The sequence below is a fragment of the Manis javanica genome, chromosome 16 (assembly GCF_040802235.1).
Source record: "Manis javanica isolate MJ-LG chromosome 16, MJ_LKY, whole genome shotgun sequence".
NCBI classification, from domain to species: Eukaryota; Metazoa; Chordata; class Mammalia; order Pholidota; family Manidae; genus Manis; species Manis javanica.
Window position 1 is genome coordinate 37,730,987 of NC_133171.1, and position 27,602 is coordinate 37,758,588.

At 42.1% G+C, this 27,602-nt stretch overlaps 1 protein-coding gene across 1 annotated transcript; it reads left to right on the plus strand.

Annotated features, from left to right (window-relative positions):
* On the plus strand, positions 1–26,604 carry LOC108404357 (glutathione S-transferase A4-like). The gene is made up of 7 exons (XM_017671897.3): positions 1–19; positions 7,835–7,938; positions 8,868–8,919; positions 11,464–11,596; positions 22,348–22,489; positions 24,635–24,766; positions 26,334–26,604. The coding sequence occupies exons 2-7, from the start codon at positions 7,852–7,854 to the stop codon at positions 26,454–26,456; spliced, it is 669 nt and encodes a 222-aa protein (XP_017527386.1). The 5' UTR covers positions 1–19; positions 7,835–7,851; the 3' UTR covers positions 26,457–26,604.
* The last annotated feature ends 998 nt before the right edge of the window (positions 26,605–27,602 follow it).

The following is a 27,602-nucleotide window of genomic DNA, read 5'->3' on the forward strand; positions in this document are numbered from 1 at the left end:
GAGCCTGCAGGAGAGAGAGGTTAGTGGTGAAGTTCTTGTACACTCTTCTTAAACCTGGTTGATAGTCCTATTTTTGGAGCCAAATTTGCAGTGTATAGTCAGCAATTTTAAATTTGTGTTTAATGCCTATCATCTCTAAAGTTGCCTCTATCAAATAAAAGGAACAGATTGTTTTCTGCAGAGTAGATACATACATGACAACGAGATAGTAAATGTACATCTAGAAAAGGCCTTTTAAAGACTTGCATTGCTTATGCTTCATATATAGACATCAGGAAAATGCACCCATATCAGACATTAAATGTAATTTCAAAAAGAAGGTGGGCGACTTAAGTAGTGTTTCAGTTGATTGGGGTGAAATAACACACTTTCCAAGATGGAAACATTTATGAATTTTTGAGCCACTACGTCTTTTTCTTCCTGAGGCAAATCTTGTATTTTTGTGCAGTTGGAAGGAACACGGGCACCACACACACTGAGCCATGGTGTCTCACACATACACTAAATCTGCATCTAGATATCTACTCCATGTATGCTTGGAAGGTTTAATCCAAATGATCTGACACGGGTTTTCCTCTGGTGTCTATGCCTGGTTGAAAAGCAGGAATCTCTAAGTTCTGACACAAAGTTTTCTAGGACTTGCCCCCATCTGTAGACTGCAGCGGGCTCTCTGGTGGCTCACTTTGTTCATTCTCCAAGTGGCTTCCACGACCTGGGTAGATAAACATCTCTTTCTTGGATCAAACGTCTCAGGTATATTTTTCACTGAAGTTTGTAAACCTTGGGAGTATAGGTCAACCTATTGTGAGTTTTGGGAACATGAATCAATCCATTAGACCCTCATGGAAAGGAAATATAGTTTCTGAAATCGAAATATAGGGCTCTGTGGGGAAGATCCTAAGCATGTGCGCTTGGAAAAGAGACCTCCTTAGCCATCCCATTGCATAAGGATACCCCCCATCCCTTCCCACCCAGGAATATTGTTTGGCTGTTTGTGTGTTTGAAATGCCAGAAAACACTTGAGGTCTTTTTTGGAGGAGTTATTTTCACATATGAAACTTTCCCTTTGATAACATGTCAAAGCCAACTAATTAACATATCAAAGCCAATGAAATAAATATTTTGCTAACATGTCATGTTAGAAAAATAGAAGGGAAATAATTCAGAATCAATTAAAAATGGACTGTAACTTCAAAACTATATTTCAAGCTATACTTTATACTGAAAGTCTTGTTTGTGCTGTTAACACTGCATTTGCCAACTTTAACATATTCTTTCTCTGCAGCATTATATACTTAAGCTAAAATGGTGCTCTGTCTTCCCAAACTAGCAAATTTAAATTCTGTGGGGAATTCAGGGTTATCTGGGTGACAAATTTTGCCTCACTGACAAATTCTGATCTGCTGATTTTAATGAAGATAGGTCATTCTGATCCATTGGAGAAGCCATAGTCTAATGTTAAGGATATTTCTATTGGCAATAGATTTAAAATTTACATCTTGCATTCTGGTCCAAGAGCAGCTAAAACTGGCAACCTCTTAACCTCTTAAAATTTCCATTATCCAGAAAATTCAATAAAAGCCTGCTTTTTGACTGTTCAAATAATTAACTAAAACATTTCTTGTTTTGCCTAAGTTATCCAAAATGATCTTTAACATTGTCAGTAGAATTTCATCCCAAAAAAGATTGCCTGTTTTCCCAACATGCGTGTTCAGCAGATAGGAGCATAAAGAAAAGAAGAAAGATAAGGAAAGAGAAACTAGGTCAGAAGGACTGTTAAAACTGCAAGAAATGAAAATTGTCTAATTATGAATCAACTCCTCTTTTTGTAGTTGAGGAAATTGACATTTTTTCCATACCTGGCCCAGGACTGGCACCTACATATCTGGTACTTTGTTCAGTTTGGGAATTGAAGAAAGCCTTACATCCTAGGAATTCCTCACTTAAAAGAGGGTCAATGAACATGATCTAACATGAGAAACTTACTTATAATTCCCCCAAATACTCTCTGCCCTTCCTGTTCTGTGTTCTTAGACACACACAACTAACTCTAGTACCTCACCACTTGCTCACCCTACTTTTTAAATATCGTGTTCTGTAATTGATCCTGCCCAGCAGTCCCTGTGAGGAATACCCCCAGGGCCATACACAGAACCCCTGGTTTTATTGGGTGTTCACTAGACCCAGCTTCTCAAACTTTAATATACAAGTGAATCACCTGGGGCTCTTGTGAAAAATGTGGACAGTGATTCAGTAGATCTGGCCTAACAAGCTGTCAGCTGAAGCTGGTCCACAACCACACTTCTAGAAAATACCTCCCACTCCTTTTGGAAGCGAATTTCACTTCTCACGTGTGAGTGTTGCTGCGATCTGGAGACAGGTGCATGTGTGCATATGTGTGTGTGGCGGTTTTTGAATGCTTACTGTGTTCAGCACTTTGCACACATCTCATTACTACCTCTTAATTAACCAAATGAATCAGGAGCTACTAGCCTTGTACAAGTGGGGAAACTGAGACTCGGAATGGTTAAAAAACTTGCTCAAGTGAGAGAGCTAAAATGTGAACTGAGGTTCCACGTTTTCTAAAGGATTTGGGGTCTGTTTGGTAGTCCCAAGGATCACCCTCGACTGCCCAAAGGTGGTGATGCCGTCATCACTGCTTCTGCTCACCTGTCCTTAGGCACAGGTACCTGGGGCTCTGGGTGGCAGAGTGCACGCCCCTGCCCACATCAGGTGACACTGCACCCGGATGAAGCTTGTGGCCCTGGAGAGGTGGGTCTATTCCTAATGTCAGAAGACCCCAAGTGGGAAGACTACTTGGTGAACCAGGTTTGTTTAATTCAGGAAATACTTTTGGCTGGTGTCAGCAGCCCGAAGAGCAGAGCTGGAGAGATGCATGTGAGTTTGTACTCAGCTTCACACTGTGGGTTTCTGGGTCTTCCAGCCCCTGTGTGCTCAGAGCGTTCACATCTTGGGTGAAATCCAGACAGAACTGCTCCTTTATTCCCTTTCTTTTCCATGCACAGAATGAGTATTTCCATTGCACCTGTTCTCTTAAGCTTTGGCAATGTACTTTTTTTTTTTTAACAATGAGACTAATTTAGCCCACTATTTGAAACATAAACTTGGTCTTCTGTATTACCTAGTTGTGGTTTATCCTAGTCTTTGTTGAAATTCATCAGAGGTCAAGAGAAAAGGATTAAAGGACTTGGTGTGGTCCCTTAACCAATAATGCCATGGGTCCTGGAGAGGTGAGGCTCAGACTGACAAATCTGTATTTATGTGTACTCATTCTGTGAGACTCTGTTCAATTATCGTGCTTTTAAAAAACGTTATTTCATTCTGACTTACCTCTTGGTAGCCTGCATGTTTCCATCACTAGATGAAAGGTTTGTAAGGTTTTTGATTGCAGGAACTACATCTTACTTATCTTTGTATGCCTGGAGTGCCTAATCTAGTGCTGTATCCATAGTAGGAGCTCAAGGAATATTTGGTGTTGAAAGAATGAAAGATTGGACTCAGAAACCTTAACTGGTTTAGAAGCTGGCATCTCAGAGGGCACATGGAGGTAAACAGCAGTGTGCGTGGTGCCTCTGCACGTATCTGGGATAAACACCAGGGTGGTTCTAGACGTGGAAGAACTATGCCATGGCCACTGCCTTCCAAGACTGCCACCTCGTTAGGGTTTTGCAGTGTAGAATCCAGGAGGAGCAGTTGGTTCTGGGGTGTGAGGCTGGGAGAAGTATTGAGTCCCTTCTCTGTACCCAGCTCTTCTAGAAGAAACAGTTCCTCCTGAGGGTGGCCCTGGGGGACTGCTGAGGATCTTTCAACAACAGCCAGTTCAGGCCTCCATCATTACCTGAGAGCCTGTCTTTAGGAAACTATGGAGCTGAGGCTCAGAGGTTAGGAATGGTGTCTGGGAGGCCAGAACCAGATATTTATGGGTTGCAAAAACATTTTGGGGGATTTTCACAAGAAGTAGTGACTGGTTATCATCTGAGTGGCTGATTATTAACAACTACAGAAAAACTATTTCCTTCTTTTGGACTAGAAAGGGGGGTTGGCAGGCTATAGTCCTGTTAATCTGAGGTGGGGTCTGCATTCTAATGCTTTGGCATTAGGGCTCCCCCTGGACACCAGGGAAGGCTTGGAGGTGGTGGTAGGCAGAGGAGTGATCCTGTCCCTTGGAATCCAGCTCTGGATTCCAAAGTTACATCCTTCAGTCACCCACGTGCCTTGAGAATGTGCAAGCAGCAGGCAGGAGAGAAGTAGAGAGAACTCTGGGGAGCACATAAAATTCCAAACACACTTCTATCCAGCAGCAAACCACGAAAATGCTCCAGGGATGCTCACAATCACAAAATGAAGGCAAAAGCCACACTAGATTTTATGTTTAAATCGCCTGTATCACAATATTGAGCCAAATTTACAAAAGTTTTGGCTCCCTTTTAAAAAATGTCAATATAAAAAAAAAATGTCAATATCATTTGCAACAGACACCACAAATAAAACTAACAGACATCCATCAGTATAAAAGACTCTAAGGATACACTGAATCCGCTCATACTTGATTTAAAGAAGCTTCAAGGACTCTCTGGATACAGCTCAGATCTTGTGGTATGTGTTTTGTCCATCACGTCATTCAATTCCTGGCCCTGACAATAACCCTCTGAGATGGGTGGTGCAACCACCTCCACCATTTTAAGAACTGGGAGGCTGAGGCTCAGAGAGATGGAATCAGGTCATACAACAATCGTGAGGACTTCTGACTCTAAATCCCAGATATCCCCTGACTTTGTAAGATGGGATAGTAAGACCCACTTACTTTCATGAGGATTGGCCATAATTTGAATACTATGCCCGGCACAGTGTAGATTGTAAATGAATGGCATCAGCTACCCACACCTGAGCCCTCAGCTTCCCATCCTTCATTCCCTCGGTGAGGTCAGAGTGGCCACTAATCCACCCCAAGGAGCACAGCTTTCCCCTCACCTGGTGACCCTGCTCCTTCCGATGGAAAACACCCCATTCCATCCCGTACCCTGTCTACTTGGCCGGTGTTGCCAGCTCCCCACTGATTTATTCTAAAGCCTCCAAAGGCACGAGTCTCTGTTACCCTTTGAGGGTTGATTCTGCCATACCAGCAAGAAGCTTGCCCTTTGCTAGTAATTTTAAGACGGCATGTCACTGCCACTTCTTGTTCTGAGAGATTTCAGTGTTGTTGCTGCCAGGCACAACCCTTGCCATCTCACTCTTGGACAAATAATATAATGTCTGGAGCCTCCAAGTTATGGCACTCAGTAACCGTGTTAGGTGCCCATGGGTAATCCGGAGCTGAGAGTTTTAATCTCTCTAGGTTTCAAGTCACTAAGAGCATAACCAAACAGGCAGCCCATTCAGGCTGCATTTGAAGTGACCACCACTTAGAAACAGCTTTCTGGAAGCTACCAGAGATGACCTTATCAGGACCATGATGTAAACTGGGGGTAACTTACAGCTTTGGCTAACTGGGGGAGCAGAAGAGAAACACTAAAGAAAGGTTTTTTAAGCAAGATTTCCTATATCCTATGTTCTTTCACCCTAGGATTTCTTTCAAACAGAATTTGGGCTGGTTAAAATTTTTTAGGGGGGACAGAATGACAGGAATTAACTTCAGACCAGTCCCAGCCAGATTTACAGCCTCATCCACGTCTCTCAGAGCAGGTAGAGAGGGGTCAAAATAGTCGGAGGTCTGTGCACTAAAAGTAGAGTGGAGAGATGGTGCTTCCCAAGGGAGACACCAATAGTTAACTTCACCAGGATTGCTTTGTTTTTGTGAGAAGGCAGCAGGATGGATGAAGACGGGAAGGGTCTTCTCTGAGTGAGGCCGTGAATCTTTGGTCAGTCTCGCAGTTCCTTTTGCCTCACTCCCTTCCTGACACCTGCTCAGGAGCAAGAACTTGGCCCGCCTGGAAATCTGCATTTCTCCAGCACGGGAACTTGCTGGGCCTTTGGCATGTTGGTAAACTCCTATGCATTCTTCTTTTTGACTTCTGGTAGTGTGAGGGGGCTGCTTATGTTTGCTCCTTAACCTCCCTGCTCATCGCTTTTGGGAAACCAGAGCGCTCAGGAGCTGACTTCTTGGGGAGATGTTAACAAGGCAGTCTCCCTTCCTTCTTTCTCTTGTCTTGGTTTTTTCCACATTCATTTTATTGTAGGGGTCATTTTAGAGTTTGTTAGCACTGAGTAAGTTCCTGGATCTAAAATAGTTTCTCTTAGCAGAGATTTTGTGCCTTTTTAATCATTGTCTCACATGACCGCAAAGTGGTGGTTTTTAGGAAATTTCTGAAATTGTGTCTCACAAGACCGCAAAGTGGTAGGTTTTTAGGAAATTTCTAAAATCAACACGTAACAGCTAAAGAGGCTCTTAACATTTAAAAGGAATGAATCTTGACAGCTGCCCGACATAGGCAGTGCCTGGGGGTAACAAGACCATGGCAAAAAAAGGAATTAAACTTCTCTAAGAGTTAGACTGTAAATCCAACATGTAAGAAAATGGGAGCGTTGTGGAGAAAATAGCTTCAAAACACCTGCAAGATTTTGTGAATGTAAGTGACTTGTCTTGTGATTGTGGGTACTAACAATTAGGTTTCTCATCATAAACTGAGCTATCGAGATTTTGGTTTATTACTTTCTTGTGAGGTTTGCTAACGAAGACAGCAACCTCAAGGGGAATCCCGGTGAGGGAGTGATATTTGGTGGTTTAGGGCTTGCTGGACAGAGGACCATGGCAGGGGCTGCCTTGGCACACTGAGATCAGTCCCTCCATCCCTGTACGTGTCCTCATGCTTCCTGCATGTCTGTCCAGCCACACCACCTAGGCGCTGTGTCAGCAGTTAGTAGTTTTGCTATTTCTTGGCAATATGGGGTCAGACGGTCACATGTGAGAAAAGGAGACCCAATAATTTTCCATGTTGGTATATAGCTTTTGTATTTTCATAGTCCTTTGCCTTTACTTTACCCCACTTGATCACCTCAGTAATCCTGTGAGATAGGCAGGGTCAATGACACAGCAGCCGCTGCGGCTCTTGCAATAGTGAGGTAGAAAGTGCTGCTGTGTAGGCTTGCATTATCACTGCACTCTCTCTGCTAACAGGCTGCAGGTCACCCAGTGTAAATTTTCCAATTACAGATGAGGACAAGAAGACAAACAGGTTTAGCAAGTCAGGCCCAGAGTTACTCAGCTCCTTAGTGGCCGGCTAAGAGCTGGAGTCCTGGTCCCATCTAGTCTGTATCTGTGCTTGTCCCAGCGCTCAGGAAAGTTGTGACAGAAGCAAGAGTCCCCAATTCCCATCAAACATTTCATTTTGGCTCCTTGCACTGTTGAAGAAAGAACAAATCACACATACCAAGGTATCGAGGTATTCTGCAGGTTTGAGAGCCTCTAGTATTTGACAATGGAGCTAGGAGTTAAGATGATGGTTTCATGAGTGACCTTGCAAAAGAAAATATTTTTTAAGTTGTGGGATAGAGTATACATTCGGGAGAGGGCATAAACATTTATGTACAGTTTCAAGACTAATTATAAAGACCAATTCCTAATTCTGTTTAAGAAACAGAACACTATTACCATCCCAGAAGCCCCCACATGCCCCTCCCCAGTCACTAGAGGTAAGTGCCTTCCTGCCGCTGTAATAATTAGTTTCTAGCTTCTCTTCACAGTTTTGCCTCCTAAGTACGCATGCTCAGACAATTGTTTCATTTTGCCTGTTTTATAATTGTTGTAAGTGGAGACGTGCAATAGGTGTGTGTTAGTTCACTCTTTAAACATGTTTTTCCTGTTTCTGTCTTTCAGAGAACCCTGAGAGGAGCATGGCGGCCAAACCCAAGCTCTGCTATTTCCGCGGCAGAGGCAGGATGGAGTCGATCCGCTGGCTGCTGGCTGCAGCTGGAGTGGAGGTGGGTTCCTGATTGGGAAAAAGAAGGAGGGTGACTTGGGTGAGACTGAAGTGGTCCTCCTCCCCCCAACATGCAGGATGGTACCTTCGGGATAAGTCCACTCTTTCCCTTTCTAGCTGTCTGCTTTTGTAATAGGTGAAGGAGGATCATGGCCCTACAGTTGAGCAGGGTTGAGAGGGCAGAAGCCTAGGGAGGTGTCCTGGGAGCTTCGTAAGTCACAGGGTTGGGGAACTGTTTGGTTGCATGCAAGTGAGACTTTCTTTCTTTTTTTTTTATTTGGTATCATTAATCTACAATTACATGAAGAACATAAGCGTAGACTTTCTTCTCCCTGTTTGAATGTCATCTCCCCTAGAACAAGAACTCATGACCATTTTTTATTTTGCTTGGTTTTCTCATCTTATCCCACCCCCATCTCAAGACTTGGGGGACAAAAAAGCCAGTCTTCCCCACAAAAGCTTTAGAAATTCCATCAACAAATAAATGATCTTTGGATCCCTTTCATCGAATATATGCACAGTGAAGAGAAATTTAATGTGGCCTGATATGGAGGGAGAGTAAGAGAAGAGAGAGAGAAAAAAAAAAGAAGAGGAAAGAGAGGAGGAGAAATCGTTGGGGGAAGCTGAGCAACAGGACAAGGGTTTGGAAAGAGGGAAGAGCTAAGGTAAAGAAAAGGAAAAACATGAATGGAACTTGGGGATAGCCTTTAAATAGGCAAAACCGAAAAGCCGGTGCCAGTCCCACAGTCTAAACCGATCTACACACACTGTCGGAATTCTCAGCTGTGTTGTAGTCCGTACCTTTGTGGTTTCTTCTGAAATGTTCATTCTGGAAGCCACTGGGCATTTTATACTGTGAGTATTTCTCTCTCTGTGTCTTTCTCCTCTGAGAACTTTAAAGTTATAACAATGTTTCTATCCTTTATCTAGTTTGAAGAAGAATTTATTGAAACAAGAGAACAATATGACAAGTTGTTGAAGGGTGAGCCCAGATTTATTCAACATCTTATTGGAAAAAATAGAAATTTGTTTCTGGAAATACTCATTTCAGTGTAGAACACAGAACTCTGGAATGACAACATTAGAAAAGGCACATGGCATTACTACTGATGTTGATGGGCGGTTCACCGTGTCCCTGGCACAGAGCTAAGTTTGTTATCTGCATTGCCTCCTTAGCCTTCCTAAAAGCTTATCGAGTAGATAGGACTCTGACCTTGGTTAGTTATGATAGCAGGGGTTGGCCCAGTGCTTCTTGGTTCAATAGTCCCATCCCACTGAAGAATTCTTAAATAACCAAACACTGGGGTGGAGGAAAGAGAGCAAAAGAGAAGGGGAATTTGACCTAAAATATGCTGTAGTTCTCAGGCTTCATATCCACTTTTTCTTAGTGGTTTTAACAGATTAACAGACATCATTTTATCAAGTGACAATTGTAGAATCAAGACTACAGAAAAGATCCAAATGTGATTGCATTTGGAAGAAGTCTGTAATTCTTACGATTCCCCAGAAAAATGTCTCATATTGAGAGAAAAGGCTAGTACTTTCATAGCACTTCTTCACTTCTAACAGCCACAAAGTTATTTTCCTTACCTAAGGAAAACTGGGTGTCACCAATGTTCCTGATAAACAGTCATGAACTTCACACAAACTATTTTTTAAGAAACATATTCAACTAGTAGTCAGTAGACCTGCTGTTTACAAACTGTATGACTTTGGGTGATGCCTTTAACTTCCTGCATTCCCTCCGCTTGCCATAAAATGGAAATGCTCTCTATGGCTGCAGGTCGTAATACACCAGTAGATTCCACTGAATGGGGAAGGCCCGCTTACCCCTTCCCCAGTTCTCATAAAGGACCTTTATTATCTAGAATACCCCTGAAGCCCCTCTTCCTCTTTATTTCTGCTCCAAACAAGGACAGTCACTGGTACACTGTAGGGGTTAAATACGTATGTATTGAATAAATAAATAAAGTATATCTCCAAACTCTTCCATGATCATTCTGGCAGGAAGTGCTCCCTAACAGGTTATGAAATCGCCCAACCCTCCCTGAGTCTGTGATTCTCTTGTGCTTGGGACGCCTTCCTGGGCATGGCTGTTGTTTGTGAACAGGTGACAGGAAAAGCACTGGGCCAGGAGTCATGAGGCCCACTTCTGTAGGCTTGGCTGCTGCCCCGACTGTGAGTTCGAACAACTCACATTTGCCCCCTTGTCCATCATTTATAATATACGAATGAATTGAACCAAATGATCTGAAACCTCCTTTCCTTTACTCTCAATCTGAGATTTTTAAAAATCCTTTTGAAGAGGATCATCAGCTCTTAGAAGCTCCCAGATGATTTCTAGGGACATTCGCATCACATAAGCAGCAGCACAGAGCCCAGCTTTAGATGTTCATGCAGTATTAGACTACCTTTAGGAAATGGAGGTTTTGCCGTGTCCCCATTAATAATAGTTCTGATGCTTACAAAGCATGGTCGCAAGCATGATCTTCTTTCTGTTTGGAGAAACTGGGTAAGATGGGTAAGTCAAATACTGTTACAGGACAGAAAATAGGCTCAGAGAAGTTAGGGACTTGCCTGAAATCATCCGACTAGATGGGGCACTGGCACCCTGGAAAGCTGCTACTGGGCCCTACGGAAGTGTCCTCCCCACCATCTTCTGCTGCCCTTATTAAGTCAAGTAGCAACAGAATTGGAATCTGGGGAGACGTGTCCTTCTCCAGTGTACTAGTGACGTCTGGTTCCTCTTGTGGGTAAAGCTCTTTATTTTCAACAATGCCAAGGTGTCAATGGAAATTTAAAAGCTGTTTATTTCTTCAAGATCCCATGAAAGCAACACTATTTGTAGTACATTTTTAAAGACATTATTTATATACACAGTCACAAAGAAAATTGATTATTGACAGTATTCAGGGTTTTACTTGTTAGTTCATTTCATCCTTTCAAAATCCTGCTAGGTAGCTATTATTACTATTTTAGAGTAAACGAAGCAGAAGCTCAGATAAGTCATATACTTAAAGTCAGATGGCGGGAAGGGCTAAAGCTGACGTTTGGACCCCGGTGTGCCTGGCTTCTTGCTGTCACACTTGCCCTACAGACCTGGAGTAAAACCTGATGTGCTTTTTAAAAAAGAATTCAGACTTTCAGACTCTACCCCTGAATCAGAATATTTGTGGGGATGGGGGGAGGGGAGTATGAGTATTTTTAACAATCCACCTCTCCCAGGTGATTCTTATACATCCTAAACTGAGAACTAGATGCATTTATACTATAACACAGTCATAGTAAATAAGGAGTCTTAAATGATCATGATTGACCAACACACAAACATTCATGAAATCATCAAGCAAATCTCAAATTTTCCACAGAACAAAAATGGTAGCCATTTCCTCAACAACTAGGGTCTTTAACAGACCACTTTGGGTGAAAACTAAAAATCACACAACGAAATAAGGAGCGGACCCTCCTGTAGACTTACCATAACCATGAAGGGAAGTATCTTAACCTCTGTTTGCTCAAACCACAGATGGACGCCTGCTCTTTGGCCAAGTGCCTCTGGTTGAAATTGACGGAATGGCATTGACCCAGACTAGAGCCATCCTCAGCTATCTTGCTGCCAAGTACAACCTGTACGGGAAGGACCTGAAGGAGAGAGCCAGGTACCAGAGTGTCCGTGCCTGTATTTGATTCCTATCTAAGCTCTGTAGTCCTGCACTGAGACCGGGTTCTGGGGCAGCCTGGAGGGAGAAGGCAAGGGGAACAAAGTGGAGATGTGCATAGCCCTTAGTAGATACTCCAGGTATCCCCCCTTACTACTCACAGTGGTCTGCATTCAACGTTTCCATATTCTCTATGCATTCCTAACAAAATATGTTTTCATCAAGTGACCTGTCTTTCTATATGAAGGTGGAAATGATCCACTCAGCAAACAAATATTGAGCATTATACCAATGATATATTACTACAAATAATACTGTATAACATATCACCTCGAAACACAGTGACTTAAATCAGCAAGCAATTACTATTGCTTACCAGCCCTGTGAGTCATCTGAATGTCAGCATGTCTGGGCCAGGCTTGACTTCTCTTGGCTAGATTCACACCTATGTCTGTGGTCAACTAGTAGCCAGTGGGAGGCTCTGGCTTTGGGTGTTGGCTAAGTACCAACTGGGGGGCAAATGGGCCATGTGTCTCTCATCCTAAGCTTGTTCTCATGGCAGTTAGGCAGGGTTCTAAGAGAGAGAGTGAAAACTCACAAAGCTTCCTAGTTTCTAGGCTCAGAACTGGTACTTTATTAATTCCACTTCATTCTATTAGTCAAAGCAAGTTATGAGCTCAGCCCAAGAAACAAATCCCACCTATTGATGGAAGGAGCTGTCAGGTTTCATCACAAAATACTAAAGGGTGAAGATTTGTGGCCATATTTTTGCATTTATACACCACAAGCCTCTCCCCTGTCCTGTACACTGTGCTAAGCCTGGCTGAGGATAATTGGGTTATTACTCCCAGGAATAGCTTAGTTTCACAGGAGATAAATATATTTGAGACAAAACAAAGACTTGCAACTACAAATTTCTGTCTGGATTGGGATCAAGGCACCTTTCCAGTAGTCCCTGAAATCTCATTACAGGAAGCATGGACATGATGGGATGGTCAGTATGTATGTAGATGACATGGTGGAAGCAAGTCCCAAGCTCAATCATTCAGAAAAAGGAGAGAGACACCATAAGACAGGAATGAGCCAAGCCGGTAACAAGAAGCAGCCCACCCCAGCTTTCCCATAGCTCCATCTTTAAAACAGACTCAGCCATTCTAACCTCTAATCCCAAAGGTATATGGCAAGAAAAGGATTCAGTGTTTTAAATAGAGTCCTTTTATAACAATGTAAACAAGTACTAATATGCAAAAAGCAGTCTGTTTCTCATCATTTTGATGCATGTTTTTGATTTTTAAATAAAATCTTTATGTTTTTTTTCCCCCAAGATGTGTGTCCTAAGCTATAGATAGCATAGTTAATATTATTTTCTCCACATTAGGCATAAACTGTAACAGACTGGCAAGCAGGTTAGGTGACAGTCTGACATGGAAGAAAGTGATTTGTAATCCAGCTAGGGCAATGGAGATAAATTATTCTTTTATATATGTTAAAAAGAAGTTTGTACATGTCAGCAAGTGTTTGGCAATGAAGGAAAATTTTAAAGGGAATGAACTAGAGCTGTTTGTCTGTCCTGACTAGGAACATAAACTCAGTTGCCAGGCCAATAGAAGACCTGCTAAATTATCTATCTTCTCTAACTAAATAGGTGAAAAGTTTCTGGCACTGATAATTTTGCACTTTTGTTAAATTTCATTGGGTTCATTTTTTTTTTTTTTTTTTTTTTTGAGAGGGCATCTCTCATATTTATTGATCAAATGGTTGTTAACAACAATAAAATTCAGTATAGGGGGGTCAATGCTCAATGTACAATCATTAATCCATCTCAAGCCTAATTCTCGTCAGTCTCCAATCTTCTGAAGCATAACGAACAAGTTCTTACATGGTGAACGAATTCTTACAGAGTGAATAAATTCTTACATGGTGAACAGTACAAGGGCATTCATCACAGAAACTTTCGGTTTTGATCATGCAATATGACCTATAAACCATCAGGTCAAATATGAATATTCATTTGATTTTTGTACTTGATTTATATGTTGATCCCACATTTCTCCTATTATTATTATTATTTTTATTTTTAATAAAATGCTGAAGTGGTAGGTAGATGCAAGATAAAGGTAGAAAACATAGTTTAGTGCTGTAAGAAGGCAAATGTAGATGATCAGATGATCAGGTGTGTGCCTATGGACTAAGTATTAATCCAGGCTAGACAAGGGCAGCAAGACATCCACGGATGCAGAAGATTTCTCTCAAAGCAGGGGGGGTGAGGTTCTGAGCCTCACCTCTGTTGATCCCCAAATTCTCACCTGATGGCCCCCCTGCGACTGTGCCTGTCTTAGGTTGTTCCTCCCTTGAGGAATCTTACCCGTCTCTGGCTAACCAGTCATCTTCCGGGGCCATACAGGGAAATGTAAAGTTGGTAAGTGAGAGAGAAGCCATATTGTTTGCAAAGGTTAGCTTTTTACTTCTTTGCAGATTTATGCCCTGTGGCTTCTATGCCCAGCACTTGTCTCGAGGTATCTTTACCACCTGGAGGAATTATGATACTCGGTAAATTCGATATGAGGCACGAATTCTATTTAAGGTTTGTAATTAGGAAGGAAGAAGAAAAGCTATAGATGTAGCATATGAAGGAAACTTGGGAGGATTGATTATTTCTTTGACATATCTTCTTGTATAGTACCTTAAGTATGTATAGGTTTTAAACTACTAACTAATTTGCACACACATATTAACATAATAGGAATACGGTGACATAAACAAAGCAAATCTATAATTACCAGCCATCTCCAGTGAAGCCAAGAAAACCATTTAGGCACCCTAGGCATTTGTGAAAATTTATCTATAATATGATGGATATTTTCCAACTGTACTTGAACCATCAGACAAATTAAAGCAGCCCATTTCTGGGATCTGTTCACATCCCATATGTTCTTTTAACCATAGATAGTCTATAGTCATGAGATTTTGGGGTGCTACAACTTGCACCCCTCCCAACTCCTGGTTGAGTTCCAACAGTACAGATTCAGTCAAATTCGTTGTCTCACTGTATGCACATGCCAGCCTAGACATCTCCCTCCTCATTCTTATGGCAAGTCCAGGAGACGGTGGGCTGGATGCAGCCACAACCGCAGCATCGTCCGGATCCCTGTGGAGGCTTTTTGATGATCATCCCCCGGCACGAGTCCTCCAGAGAGTGCTGATGCCGGAAGCTCCTCCTCATATCGTATCTTATTTCATTTTCTGGGTATCCAAGCTAGGCCTTGATCTTCTGCGTAGAAACAAACAGACCCTTTGCCCACACTTTGACATGCCCTCTATACCACTGTGCAGAACTCATTGGAGGTCAGCACACAGTAACTGCTTTTTTTTTTTTTTTTTTTTTTAATTAAGAGAAAGGAATATTATCAGAAAAGAGTACCTCCATAGCTGATCATCTGACACCCTTTAAGTGATCAACATTAAGGATATTTAAAGCATGCGTTGATCTTTGATTTACCAATAGTTTTATCCTGTTAACGAGTAATCCCCCTTTTCTTTCTTTCTTTCTTTCTTTTTTTTTTTTTTTTTTAAATTTTTAATCTACCCTTTCATGAAGAATACTATGTTTACTATGCTCTCCCCTATATCAGGTCCCCCCTAACAACCCCATTACGGTTACTGTCCATCAGCTTAGCAAAATGTGGTAGAGTCACTACTTGTCCTCTCTGTGTTCTGCAGCCCACCCTCCCCTTTCTCCCTCCCCCCCATGCATGCTAATCTTAATACCCCCCTTCTTCTTCCCCCCCTTATCCCTCCCTGCCCACCCATCCTCCCCAGTTCCTTTCCCTTTGGTACCTGTTAGTCCATTTTTGGGTTCTGTAATTCTGCTGCTGCTTTGTTCCTTCAGTTTTTCCTTTGTTCCTATACTCCTCAGATGAGTGAAATCATTTGGTATTTCTCTTTCTCCGCTTGGCTTATTTCACTGAGCATAATACTCTCCAGCTCCATCCATGTTGCTGCAGATGGTTGGATTTTTCCACTTCTTATGGCTGAGTAGTATTCCATTGTGTATATGTACCACATCTTCTTTATCCATTCATCTACAGATGGACATTTAGGTTGCTTCCAATTCTTGGCTATTGTAAATAGTGCTGCGATAAACATAGGAGTGCATCTGTCTTTCTCAAACTTGATTGCTGCGTTCTTAGGGTAAATTCCTAGGAGTGGAATTCCTGGGTCAAATGGTAGGTCTGTTTTGAGCATTTTGATGCACCTCCATACTGCTTTCCACAATGGTTGAACTAATTTACATTCCCACCAGCAGTGTAGGAGGGTTCCCCTTTCTCCACAGCCTCGCCAACATTTGTTGTTGTTTGTCTTTTGGATGGCAGCTATCCTTACTGGTGTGAGGTGATACCTCATTGTAGTTTTAATTTGCATTTCTCTGATAATTAGCGATGTGGAGCATCTTTTCATGTGTCTTTTGGCCATCTGTATTTCTTTTTTGGAGAACTGTCTGTTCAGTTCCTCTGCCCATTTTTTAATTGGGTTATTTGTTTTTTGTTTGTTGAGGCGTGTGAGCTCTTTATATATTCTGGACGTCAAGCCTTTATCAGATCTGTCATTTTCAAATATATTCTCCCATACTGTAGGGTTCCTTTTTGTTCTATTGATGGTGTCTTTCGCTGTACAGAAGCTTTTCAGCTTAATGTAGTCCCACTTGCTCATTTTTGCTGTTGTTTTCCTTGCCCGGGGAGATATGTTCAAGAAGAGATCACTCATGTTTATGTCTAAGAGGTTTTTGCCTATGTTTTTTTCCAAGAGTTTAATGGTTTCGTGACTTACATTCAGGTCTTTGATCCATTTTGAGTTTACCTTTGTATATGGGGTTAGACAATGGTCCAGTTTCATTCTCCTACATGTAGCTGTCCAGTTTTGCCAGCTCCATCTGTTGAAGAGACTGTCATTTTGCCATTGTATGTCCATGGCTCCTTTATCAAATATTAATTGACCATATATGTTTGGGTTAATTTCTGGGGTCTCTAATCTGTTCCACTGGTCTGTGGCTCTGTTCTTGTGCCAGTACCAAATTGTCTTGATTACTATGGCTTTGTAGTAGAGCTTGAAGTTGGGGAGTGAGATCCCCCCTACTTTATTCTTCTTTTTCAGGATTGCTTTGGCTATTCGGGGTCTTTGGTGTTTCCATATGAATTTTTGAATTATTTGTTCCAATTCATTGAAGAATGTTGCTGGTAATTTGAGAGGGATTGCATCAAATTTGTATATTGCTTTAGGCAGGATGGCCATTTTGACGACATTAATTCTTCCTAGCCATGAGCATGGGATGAGTTTCCATTTATTAGTGTCCCCTTTAATTTCTCTTAAGAGTGACTTGTAGTTTTCAGAGTATAAGTCTTTCACTTCCTTGGTTAGGTTTATTCCTAGGTATTTTATTCTTTTTGATGCAATGGTGAATGGAATTGTTTTCCTGATTTCTCTTTCTATTGATTCGTTGTTAGTGTATAGGAAAGCTACAGATTTCTGTGTGTTGATTTTGTATCCTGCAACTTTGCTGTATTCCGATATCAGTTCTAGTAGTTTTGGAGTGGAGTCTTTAGGGTTTTTTATGTACAGTATCATATCATCTGCAAATAGTGACAGTTTAACTTCTTCTTTACCAATCTGGATTCCTTGTATTTCTTTGTTTTGTCTGATTGCCGTGGCTAGGACCTCCAGTACTATGTTAAATAACAGTGGGGAGAGTGGGCATCCCTGTCTGGTTCCCGATCTCAGTGGAAATGCTTTCAGCTTCTCGCTGTTCAGTATAATGCTGGCTGTGGGTTTATCATATATGGCCTTTATTATGTTGAGGTACTTGCCCTCTATTCCCATTTTGCTGAGAGTTTTTATCATGAATGGATGTTGAATTTTGTCAAATGCTTTTTCAGCATCTATGGAGATGATCATGTGGTTTTTGTCTTTCTTTTTGTTGATGTGGTGGATGATGTTGATGGATTTTCGAATGTTGTACCATCCTTGCATCCCTGGGATGAACCCCACTTGGTCATGGTGTATGATCCTTTTGATATACTGTTGAATTCTGTTTGCTAATATTTTATTGAGTATTTTTGCATCTACATTCATCAGGGATATTGGTCTGTAATTTTCTTTTTTGGTGGGGTCTTTTCCTGGTTTTGGTATTAGGGTGATGTTGGCTTCATAGAATGAGTTTGGGAGTATTCCCTCTTCTTCTATTTTGTGGAACACTTTAAGGAGAATGGGTATTATGTCTTCTCTGTGTGTCTGATAAAATTCCGAGGTAAATCCGTCCGGCCCCGGGGTTTTGTTCTTGGGTAGTTTTTTGATTACTGTTTCAATTTCTTTGCTTGTAATTGGTTTGTTTAACTTTTGTGTTTCTTCCTTGGTCAGTCTTGGGAGGTTGTATTTTTCTAGGAAGTTGTCCATTTCTTCTAGGTTTTCCAGCTTGTTGGCATATAGGTTTTCATAGTAGTCTTTAATAATTCTTTGTATTTCTGTGGAGTCTGTCGTGATTTTTCCATTCTCATTTCTGATTATGTTGATTTGTGTTGACTCTCTTTTTCTCTTAATAAGTTGGGCTAGAGGCTTATCTATTTTGTTTATTTTCTCAAAGAACCAGCTCTTGGTTTCATTGATTTTTGCTATTGTTTTATTCTTCTCAATTTTGTTTATTTCTTCTCTGATCTTTATTATGTCCCTCCTTCTGCTGACTTTAGGCCTCATTTGTTCTTCTTTTTCCAGTTTTAATAATTGTGATGTTAGACTATTCATTTGGGATTGTTCTTCCTTCTTCAAGTGTGCCTGGATTGCTATATACTTTCCTCTTAAGACTGCTTTCGCTGCATCCCACAGAAGTTGGGGCTTAGTGTTGTTGTTGTCATTTGTTTCTATATATTCCTTGATCTCTATTTTGATTTGTTCATTGATCCATTGATTATTTAGTAGCATGTTGTTAAGCCTCCATGTGTTTGTGAGCCTTTTTGTTTTCTTTGTAGAATTTATTTCTACTTTCATACCTTTGTGGTCTGAAAAATTGGTTGGTAGAATTTCAATATTGTGGAATTTACTGAGGCTCTTTTTGTGAGCTAGTATGTGGTCTATTCTGGAGAATGTTCCATGTGCACTTGAGAAGAATGTATATCCTGTTGCTTTTGGATGTAAAGTTCTATAGATGTCTATTAGGTCCATCTGTTCTAGTGTGTTGTTCAGTGCCTGTGTGTCTTTACTTATTTTCTGCCTGGTGGATCTATCCTTTGGGGTGAGTGGTGTGTTGAAGTCTCCTACAATGAATGCATTGCAGTCTATTTCCCTCTTTAGTTCTGTTAGTATTTGCTTCACATATGCTGGTGCTCCTGTATTGGGTGCATATATATTTAGAATGGTTATATCCTCTTGTTGGACTAAGCCCTTTATCATTATGTAGTGGCCTTCTTTATCTCTTGTTACTTTCTTTGTTTTGAAGTCTATTTTGTCTGATATTAGTACTGCAACCCCTGCTTTCTTCTCACTGTTGTTTGCCTGAAATATGTTTTTCCATCCCTTGACTTTTAGTCTATGCTTATCTTTGGGTTTAAGGTGAGTTTCTTGTAAGCAGCATATAGATGGGTCTTGCTTTTTTATCCATTCTATTACTCTATGTCTTTTGATTGGTGCATTAAGTCCATTTACATTTAGGGTGACTATTGAAAGATATGTACTTATTGCCATTGCAGGCTTTAGGTTCGTGGTTACCAAAGGTTCAAGGTTAGCTTCTTTAGTATCTTACTGCCTAACTTAGCTCGCTTATTGAGCTGTTATATACACTGTCTGGAGAGTCTTTTCTTCTCTCCCTTCTTATTCCTCCTCCTCCATTCTTCATATGTTGTGTGTTTTGTTCTGTGCTCTTTTTAGGGGTGCTCCCATCTAGAGCAGTCCCTGCAGGATGCCCTGTAGAGGTGGTTTGTGGGAAGCAAATTCCCTCAGCTTTTGCTTGTCTGGGAATTGTTTGATCCCACCATCATATTTAAATGATAGTCGTGCTGGATACAGTATCCTTGGTTCAAGGCCCTTCTGTTTCATTGCATTAAGTATATCATGCCATTCTCTTCTGGCCTGTAGGGTTTCTGTTGAGAAGTCTGATGTTAGCCTGATTGGTTTTCCTTTATAGGTGACCTTTTTCTCTCTAGCTGCCTTTAAAACTCTTTCCTTGTCCTTGATCCTTGCCATTTTAATTATTATGTGTCTTGGTGTTGTCCTCCTTGGATCCTTTCTGTTGGGGGTTCTGTATAATTCCATGGTCTGTTCGATTATTTCCTCCCCCAGTTTGGGGAAGTTTTCAGCAATTATTTCTTCAAAGACACTTTCTATCCCTTTTCCTCTTTCTTCCTCTTCTGGTATCCCTATAATACGAATGTTTTTCCTTTTGTATTGGTCACATATTTCTCTTAGTGTTGTTTCATTCCTGGAGATCCTTTTATCTCTCTCTCTGTCAGCTTCTATACGTTCCTGTTCTCTGGCTTCTATTCCTTCAATGGCCTCTTGCATCTTATCCATTCTGCTTATAAATCCTTCCAGGGATTGTTTCACTTCTGTGATCTCTTTCCTGACATCTGTGATCTCCTTCCGGACTTCATCCCACTGCTCTTGCATTTTTCTCTGCATCTCATCCCACTGCTCTTGCATTTTTCTCTGCATCTCATCCCATTGCTCTTGCATTTTTTTCTGCATCTCTGTCAGCATGTTCATGATTTTTATTTTGAATTCTTTTTCAGGAGGACTAGTTAGGTCTGTCTCCTTCTCAGGTGTTGTCTCTGTGATCTTTGTCTGCCTGTAGTTTTGCCTTTTCATGGTGATAGAGATAGTTTGCAGAGCTGGTACAAGTGACCGCTGGAAGAGCTTCCCTTCTTGTTGGTTTGTAGCCTTTTCCTGGGAGAATAGCGACCTCTAGTGGCTTGTGCTGGGCAGCTGTGTGCAGACAGGGCTTCTGCTTCCTGCCCAGTTGCTTTGGGGTTTATCTCCGCTGTTGCTGTGGGCTTGGCCTGGCTGGGGCTGTTCCTCCAAAATGGTGGAGCCCCGTTGGAGGGGGAGCAGCCAGGAGACTATTTATCTCCGTAAGGGGCCTCTGTGCTCCCTGCTGCCCAGGGGGTTAGAGTGCCCAGAGATCCCCAGATTCCCTGCTTCTCGTCTAAGTGACCTGTCCTGCCCCTTTAAGATTTCCAAAAAGCACTCTCCAAACCAAAACAACAACAGCAACAATGAGAGAGGGAACAGAAAGAAAGAGAAAAAAAAAAAAGGAAAAAACAAGCGATTTTTTTTTTTTTTTGTCCTCAGGTGCCGGTCCCAGGCACCCGCTCACTGGTCCTGCTGCCCTGTCTCCCTAGCACCAGGGTCCCTGTCCTTTCAAGGCTTCCAAAAAGCACCCACCCACCGGTCCGGCAGGGAAGGAACGCTCAATATTCTTTGTCCTCAGGCACTGGTCCCACGCACCCGCTCACCAGTCCCGCCGCCCTGCCTCCCTAGCACCGGGGTCCCTGTCCCTTCAAGGCTTCCAAAAAGCACTCGGCAAAAAGAGAGAAAAAAAAGGGGAAAAACACGCGATTTCTTCCGTCCTCAGGTGCTGGTCTCAGGCACCCACCCACCGGTCCCACAGGGAAAAATGCGGGATATTCTTTGTCCTCAGGTGCCGGTCCCAGGCACCCGCTCACCAGTCCCGCCGCCCTGCCTCCCTAGCACCGGGGTCCCTGTCCCTTTTAGGCTTCCAAAAAGCACTCGCAGAAAAGAGAAAAAAAAAAGGGGAAAAACGCGCGATTTCCTCTGTCCTCAAGTGCCGGTCTCAGGCACCCGCCCACCGGTCCCGCAGGGAAAAACGGGGGATAATCTTTGTCCTCAGGCGCCGGTCCCAGCCACCCGCTCACCAGTCCCGCCACTGTGCCTCCCTAGCACTGGGGTCCCCGTCCCTTCAAGGCTTCCAAAAAGCGCTCGCCCAAAAGAGAAAAAAAAAAAAAAGGGGAAAAACGCGCGACCTCCTCCGTCCTCAGGCACTGGTCTCAGGCACCCGCCCCCAGGTCTCGCAGGGAGAAACGCGGGATATTGTTTGTCCTCCGGCGCCGTTCCCAGGCACCTCCTCACCGGTCCCGCCACCCTGCCTCCCCAGCAACGGGGGCCCGTCCCTCTAAGGCTTCCAAAAAGCGCTCGCCAAAAAAAAAACCACTCCGGTTTCTCTCCACCCGCCGGGAGCCGGGGGGAGGGGTGCTCGGGTCCCGCCGGGCTGGGGCTTGTATCTTACCCCCTTCACAAGGCGCTGGGTTCTTGCAGGTGTGGATGTGGTCTGGATGTTGTCCTGTGTCCTGTGGTCTCTATTTTAGGAAGATTTTTCTTTGTTATATTTTCATAGCTCTATGTGTTTTTGGGAGGAGATTTCCACTGCTCTACTCACGCCGCCATCTTGGCTCCCCAGCTGGGTTCATTTTTTAAAGCCACAATAATTATTCATGTATGGCAGATTTCAGGTTAGAGGCACTCATTAATTCTTTCATACATCTCTTTGTTGAACAAACATTTCCAGAGACCCTAATAAGCCTTAGTCATTTGGCTAAATCTGGTTCCAGAAATTATCTCGAGCTTGGAAGCTTAAGGGAGGGGGAACTCAGAAGTCACTTGCTCCAGTATCTATTTACCCCTTAGAAGTGGCGGTTGGAAAACCCCTTATTCCAAGGATCCCCTTGAACTGAAAGTCACATATGTTTTGCCAGTATTGACATGTACACCGATGGCACCCTGGACCTCATGATGATGGTCGCTCTGGCTGCGTTCAAACCCCCTGAGGAAAAAGAGGAGAACTTTGCTTTAATTGTGAAGAGAGCTAAAACTCGTTACTTCCCCGTCTTTGAAAAGGTAGGCTGCCCGGATCCAGCGCGGACTGCAGCAAGGCCTCACCCTGCGTGGCAGAGCAGGGATGGCTGGCGCCCTGATGCTTTTTTCAGAGACAGTGTGCGTCTGTGACAGCTGTGCACTCTGCTCCTGTGGGCCTGACCTTGCCGAAGGGACTCGAATCCCCCTTCACCCCAGAGAGGAAAGGGGCAGGGGTGGGCGAGACCTGGGAGGGAGCACAGGGCACAGCACATTCCCACCTCCATTCCCCAGGCTGCAGAGATTCAGACATTTTCTTAGCATCCTTTCAGGAAGGGTCTATAAGTGGCTCTTTTGGTCTTTGTCAGAAAATATCTTCATTTTACCTTCACTCTTTCTTTTTTTGTATTGAGGTACCATTGATATACAATCTTAGGAGGATTTCACATGAGCAACATTGTGGTCACTACATTCACCCATGTTATCATTTACCTTTACTCTTAAATAATTATTTATATGACTATGGAAGTCTAGATTAATAATCATTTTCCCTTAGCACTTTGAAGATATCATTACAATGTGTTCTATCATTACAAGGAGTCTGCTGTTAACGTGGTTATTTGTCCTTGATTTTATTAATCTGCTTGGTGCCCCTTTCCAGTCTGAAGATTCTTATTTTTACAAAAATTATCCCACCAAATAACACTTGAAAATGGTTTCTTGCTTCTTCTGTCTATTCTCCCCTTCTTAGGGCCTGTTAGGTATGTGTTGGAATTTCATGCTGTTTATGTGTCTCTTACTTTCTTTTTCATATTTTCAATTATCTTTACTCATATCTCTCTGGCAGATTACTGATTATTTTTTTCCAACTTCCCCATAAGTATTTTTATATAGTTTATATTTTTCATTTCAAAATTATATCTGTATTTTTTCAAATCTATATGCTCTTTTTTTTTATTTTGGTATCATTAATGAACAATTACATGAGCAACATTATGGTTACTAGACTCCCCCCATCACCAAGTCCCCCCCACACACCCCATTACAGTCACCGTCCATCAGCAGAGTAAGATGCTGCAGAATCAATACTTGTCTTCTCTGTGCTACACTGCCTTCCCTGTGTGACCCCCCTACATTATGTGTGCTAATTGTAGTGCCCCCTTTTCCCTTTATCCCTCCCTTGCCACCCACCCTCCCCAGTCCCTTTCCCTTTGGTAACTGTTAGTCCTTTCTTGGATTCTGTGAGTCTGCTGCTGTTTTGTTCCTTCAGTTTTTGTTTTGTTCTCATGCTCCACAGACGAGTGAAATCATTTAGTACTTGTCTTTCTCCGCCCCATAGGCTCTTTTTTTCTACATGCCTTCCTTTTGATTATCTCTTTGAACATCTTAAACATTTTTAACTCCTTAAAGAGTTCACTCTTATTTTTGTCTCTGTGGCTCAAAATTCTACTTTTTTTTGTGCCTGTTGCCTCTGTCTCACAGAGGAGTAGTCTCATGTATCAGATAATGCTGTGTGATTTGCAGCTCTGAGCTTGTCCTTGGCAGGAATCACATTCCAGATAGTTGACATATTTGATATATTCCATCAGCTGTTTTTACCTTTGCTTTGGTTGGCATACTCTAGAATTCACTGACTCTAGACATATTTTTCATCTACACTAACATTTATTGTTATTCTTGTATGTATCACAGGAAAAGATGGGCTGCCTGACTTTACCATCGGTCCTTACTTACGGAGTAAATCTATGTTTTGCACATCTCCAACTCAAAGCTGTATCTGAGGAATTTTTATATTCACTTTTCACTGGATAGTAAACAGCCTCAGCTTTGGGCTTCTGATATCTCATTCACTGGTGACTTATTTCTATTTGTGGTCTAGTGGCCAGATTCTAGGTAACCGTGATGTCTGTGTCTCCCTGTGCTGGTGGGTACTGTTTTATAAGCAGCTCCAGGTTTGTAAGAGAGAACTCCATTCTAACATTTCACCACCCAAGTTTCCAAACAGACTGCAATAATTTAGAGCAATATAAAAAGTGTTGGCTTCATCCTATCCTTCCAACATTCTGGGGGATTATCTAGAAAAGATTGTTTAGTAAATGTGATCTGTACAAAAGATTTCATTTGTGAGTGTTTAGCCAGGCAAAACAGGTTTTACTTGTATCTGATACTCTGTTATTTTTCTTCCTGTAGATTTTGAAAGACCATGGAGAGAATTTTCTCGTTGGCAACAAATTCAGTTGGGCAGACATACAACTGTTAGAAGCTATTTTAATGGTGGAAGAACTCAATGCTTCCGTGCTTGCTGACTTCCCCCTGCTGCAGGTATTGTATTAACGCCAAAAACTGCCCAGGAAAAAATGAATAGAAGCAAAGATTGATGCAGAATGTGCCTCCAAATCAATCTCCAAAGAAACTTAAAACTATTTTAAAAATTATTTTATTCATTTTGGTCATTCTGTCCTGCTCACACTAGAGGATTCTGAGAAAATAAAGCCTTATGAAGGGAGACAGGATAGGTTATTTTGATTTCTAGCATAAATATCTGGTTACTTCCCTTTTTTTTTGTACTTTAAATTTTTTTTTAATGCTTTGTTTTTTTCCTGACAAAGCAAGGCAGACAAGCCTGTCTTTGTTGTTTCCCTCCACAGCTCCTACTGGTATGAGACAACTCTTTCCCCCTTTAGTCCCCCTGTGCCGGGGTCCCCCAAAGTCCCTTGATTGCTCTGAGTTCCTCCTTAGGGGGCACCGCTTATCTCCTACTGCGTTACCCATCCTCAGAGCTCTCTGAGTCCTGCCACTGCCAGATCTTCCCTCTGTTCCAACCCCTTACAAACACTTTATCTAATAGGTAACCAAAAGTTTTCTGGTTTAAGAATAACAGTTTTTCTTATTATGAAAAGATATGCGCGTTCACATTGCTGCACTAGATATTTGTATACATCAAAGAAGAGAAAAAAAAAAGGATTTTTAACTAGCTAAATGTTATTGCCTTAGACTCCTTGACTTATTTTACATTTTCCCCCCAAACAGGATCATATGAAATATCCCTGGCCTGCTTTTAACATTTTTTTCTATTATTATAACTGTATTTGCTTCTCAACAGTATTTTTCTGCAGTATCATTTTATTTTCATTAGGCAATAGAATCACATCTTTAAAAAAAATCAGATATGTATAAAAAGGGCATAAATTGAGAACTCTCTTCCCACCAGGGTGCCTCCCCCTTCCTGCCTCTATAGTTACTTTAATTGGTTTCCTGTGTAGCCTTTGAGGATTCCTATTTATACAGAAATAAGCAAATAGGAACATATATTTATTCCTCCACCCCCACCTTTTCTTACACAGAATAGAAGAGTATGAATTCTGTTCTGCCTTGGGTTTTGCTTTTTTTCTTTTTTAACTAAAAAATACATTTTAGGGATCTTTTCAGTGCAGGGACCTTACTCTTTCCTTTTATAGAAAATATCATTTTAAATTAGTGACTTATAATCCTTGTAGGGATATACCGTAATTTATATAACCAGCTTTCTTTTCTTGGAAACATAGATTATTTTCAACTTTTCATTATGCCTATACCTTAGTTATTCCCTTATGATAAATTCCTAGAACAGGAATAGAGAGGTCAAAGAATATGCATATATTTTAGAGTTTTTAATAGGCACTGCCTCATGTGACAATGATTTTTTTAATATGAGAATTTACCTCTCATTGAACAACCAGCATTTGTGATACCCTACCCAGGAAACACATGCAGAGGAATTCACTCAGATACAGCACACTGGGCCCCCTAAGCTGACAGTGTAAGCACCTCCCTTTCATGACAAAGGTTTCATTTTTTCTTAAAGTTGGGACTGCTCATGAGGCTCTGATTTTACTGTTTCTTATTTCAGGCATTTAAAACAAGAATCAGCAACATCCCTACAATTAAGAAGTTCCTGCAGCCGGGGAGTCAGAAGAAGCCGCCCCCAGATAGCCACTATGTCCAACTAGTCAGGCACATCTTGAAGTTCTAATGAGGACGGCAAATAGTCACAATCCACCACAGCCTCAACACTTACCGCATGGAAGCAAACTGTAGATTCTAGGAGTAAAGTGTTTGAAAAGAACAAAACTATACCGCCATCAACAGCAGATGCCAATTAAATGCAACATAAAACCGTTCTGATGTGTGAAAATTTTTTAAGCTTGTCAGTTGTGGATGACGGTGACAACTTTTATGAAATCAATGTTCTTTGTGAATAAATAAGAGGCTAATTTATTTAGGGCAGTGGCCTACATAGGGCACTGTTTGTTCTGCATCAAGATTGGGACCATTGGAGGAAGAGGGAACAGAGATCTGGGATGGAGGATCTTTCTATCACTCACAATGATGCTAAGTATTTGGGATAGAAAAAAGTGGCCAATGACAAATCAGGATTAAGATGGTGGCTGACACTAGCAAATGCAAAGAGGGAGAATGGGGGACAGAGAATGTCCGGGGAACATTCTGAGACCTTGAAAATAAACCTGGACACTTAGACAACCCTATTGCACCAAACAGAGCCATCTGAGACTGTGTTTTGCTTTGGTTAAACAATTGTAGTAACACTGAGATTAAGACAGAGTCAATGAATATTTATACAAATTAACCCAAAGATTCCCTAGCCTCGATATAAGCTCTTTAAGGGCAACTCTTGGGTTCCCAAGTTGTGTAATTTGGAACTCAGCCCCACATCAGGGCTCTGTTTGGTGGGGGATGGAGCTATTCAGAGTGATGTCCTGGGGACAGCTGTGGCCCCTGGGGGGTGGTCTGTGGTCTGGACCAGGAGCCCTGCCAATGGTTTGAGGTACATGACTGGACTCGCTCTAAACTGCTACTCGGTATCACTCCCGGGTTGCACACTTGATCAGTTTCTGGGTGTGTATCCATGCACATGTCCTTTCTGGTGAAATGACTTACCGACTCACCAGGATTCAGGCCATTTCCTCAGTGCCACCACAGGGCAAGACCACTCCTACACTATGCCCGGCCCATCCATTCTTCCTCCCCAGATTCTCAGAGGATAGGCTGAGCAACAGCTATGACAACCTGGGCCACTAAGCCTACCCCCTCCTAAGCCCGTGTGGGGCCTGAGCTCCTCTCCCAGCTCACTCACATCCCAACCTGGGCATCTGCGTTT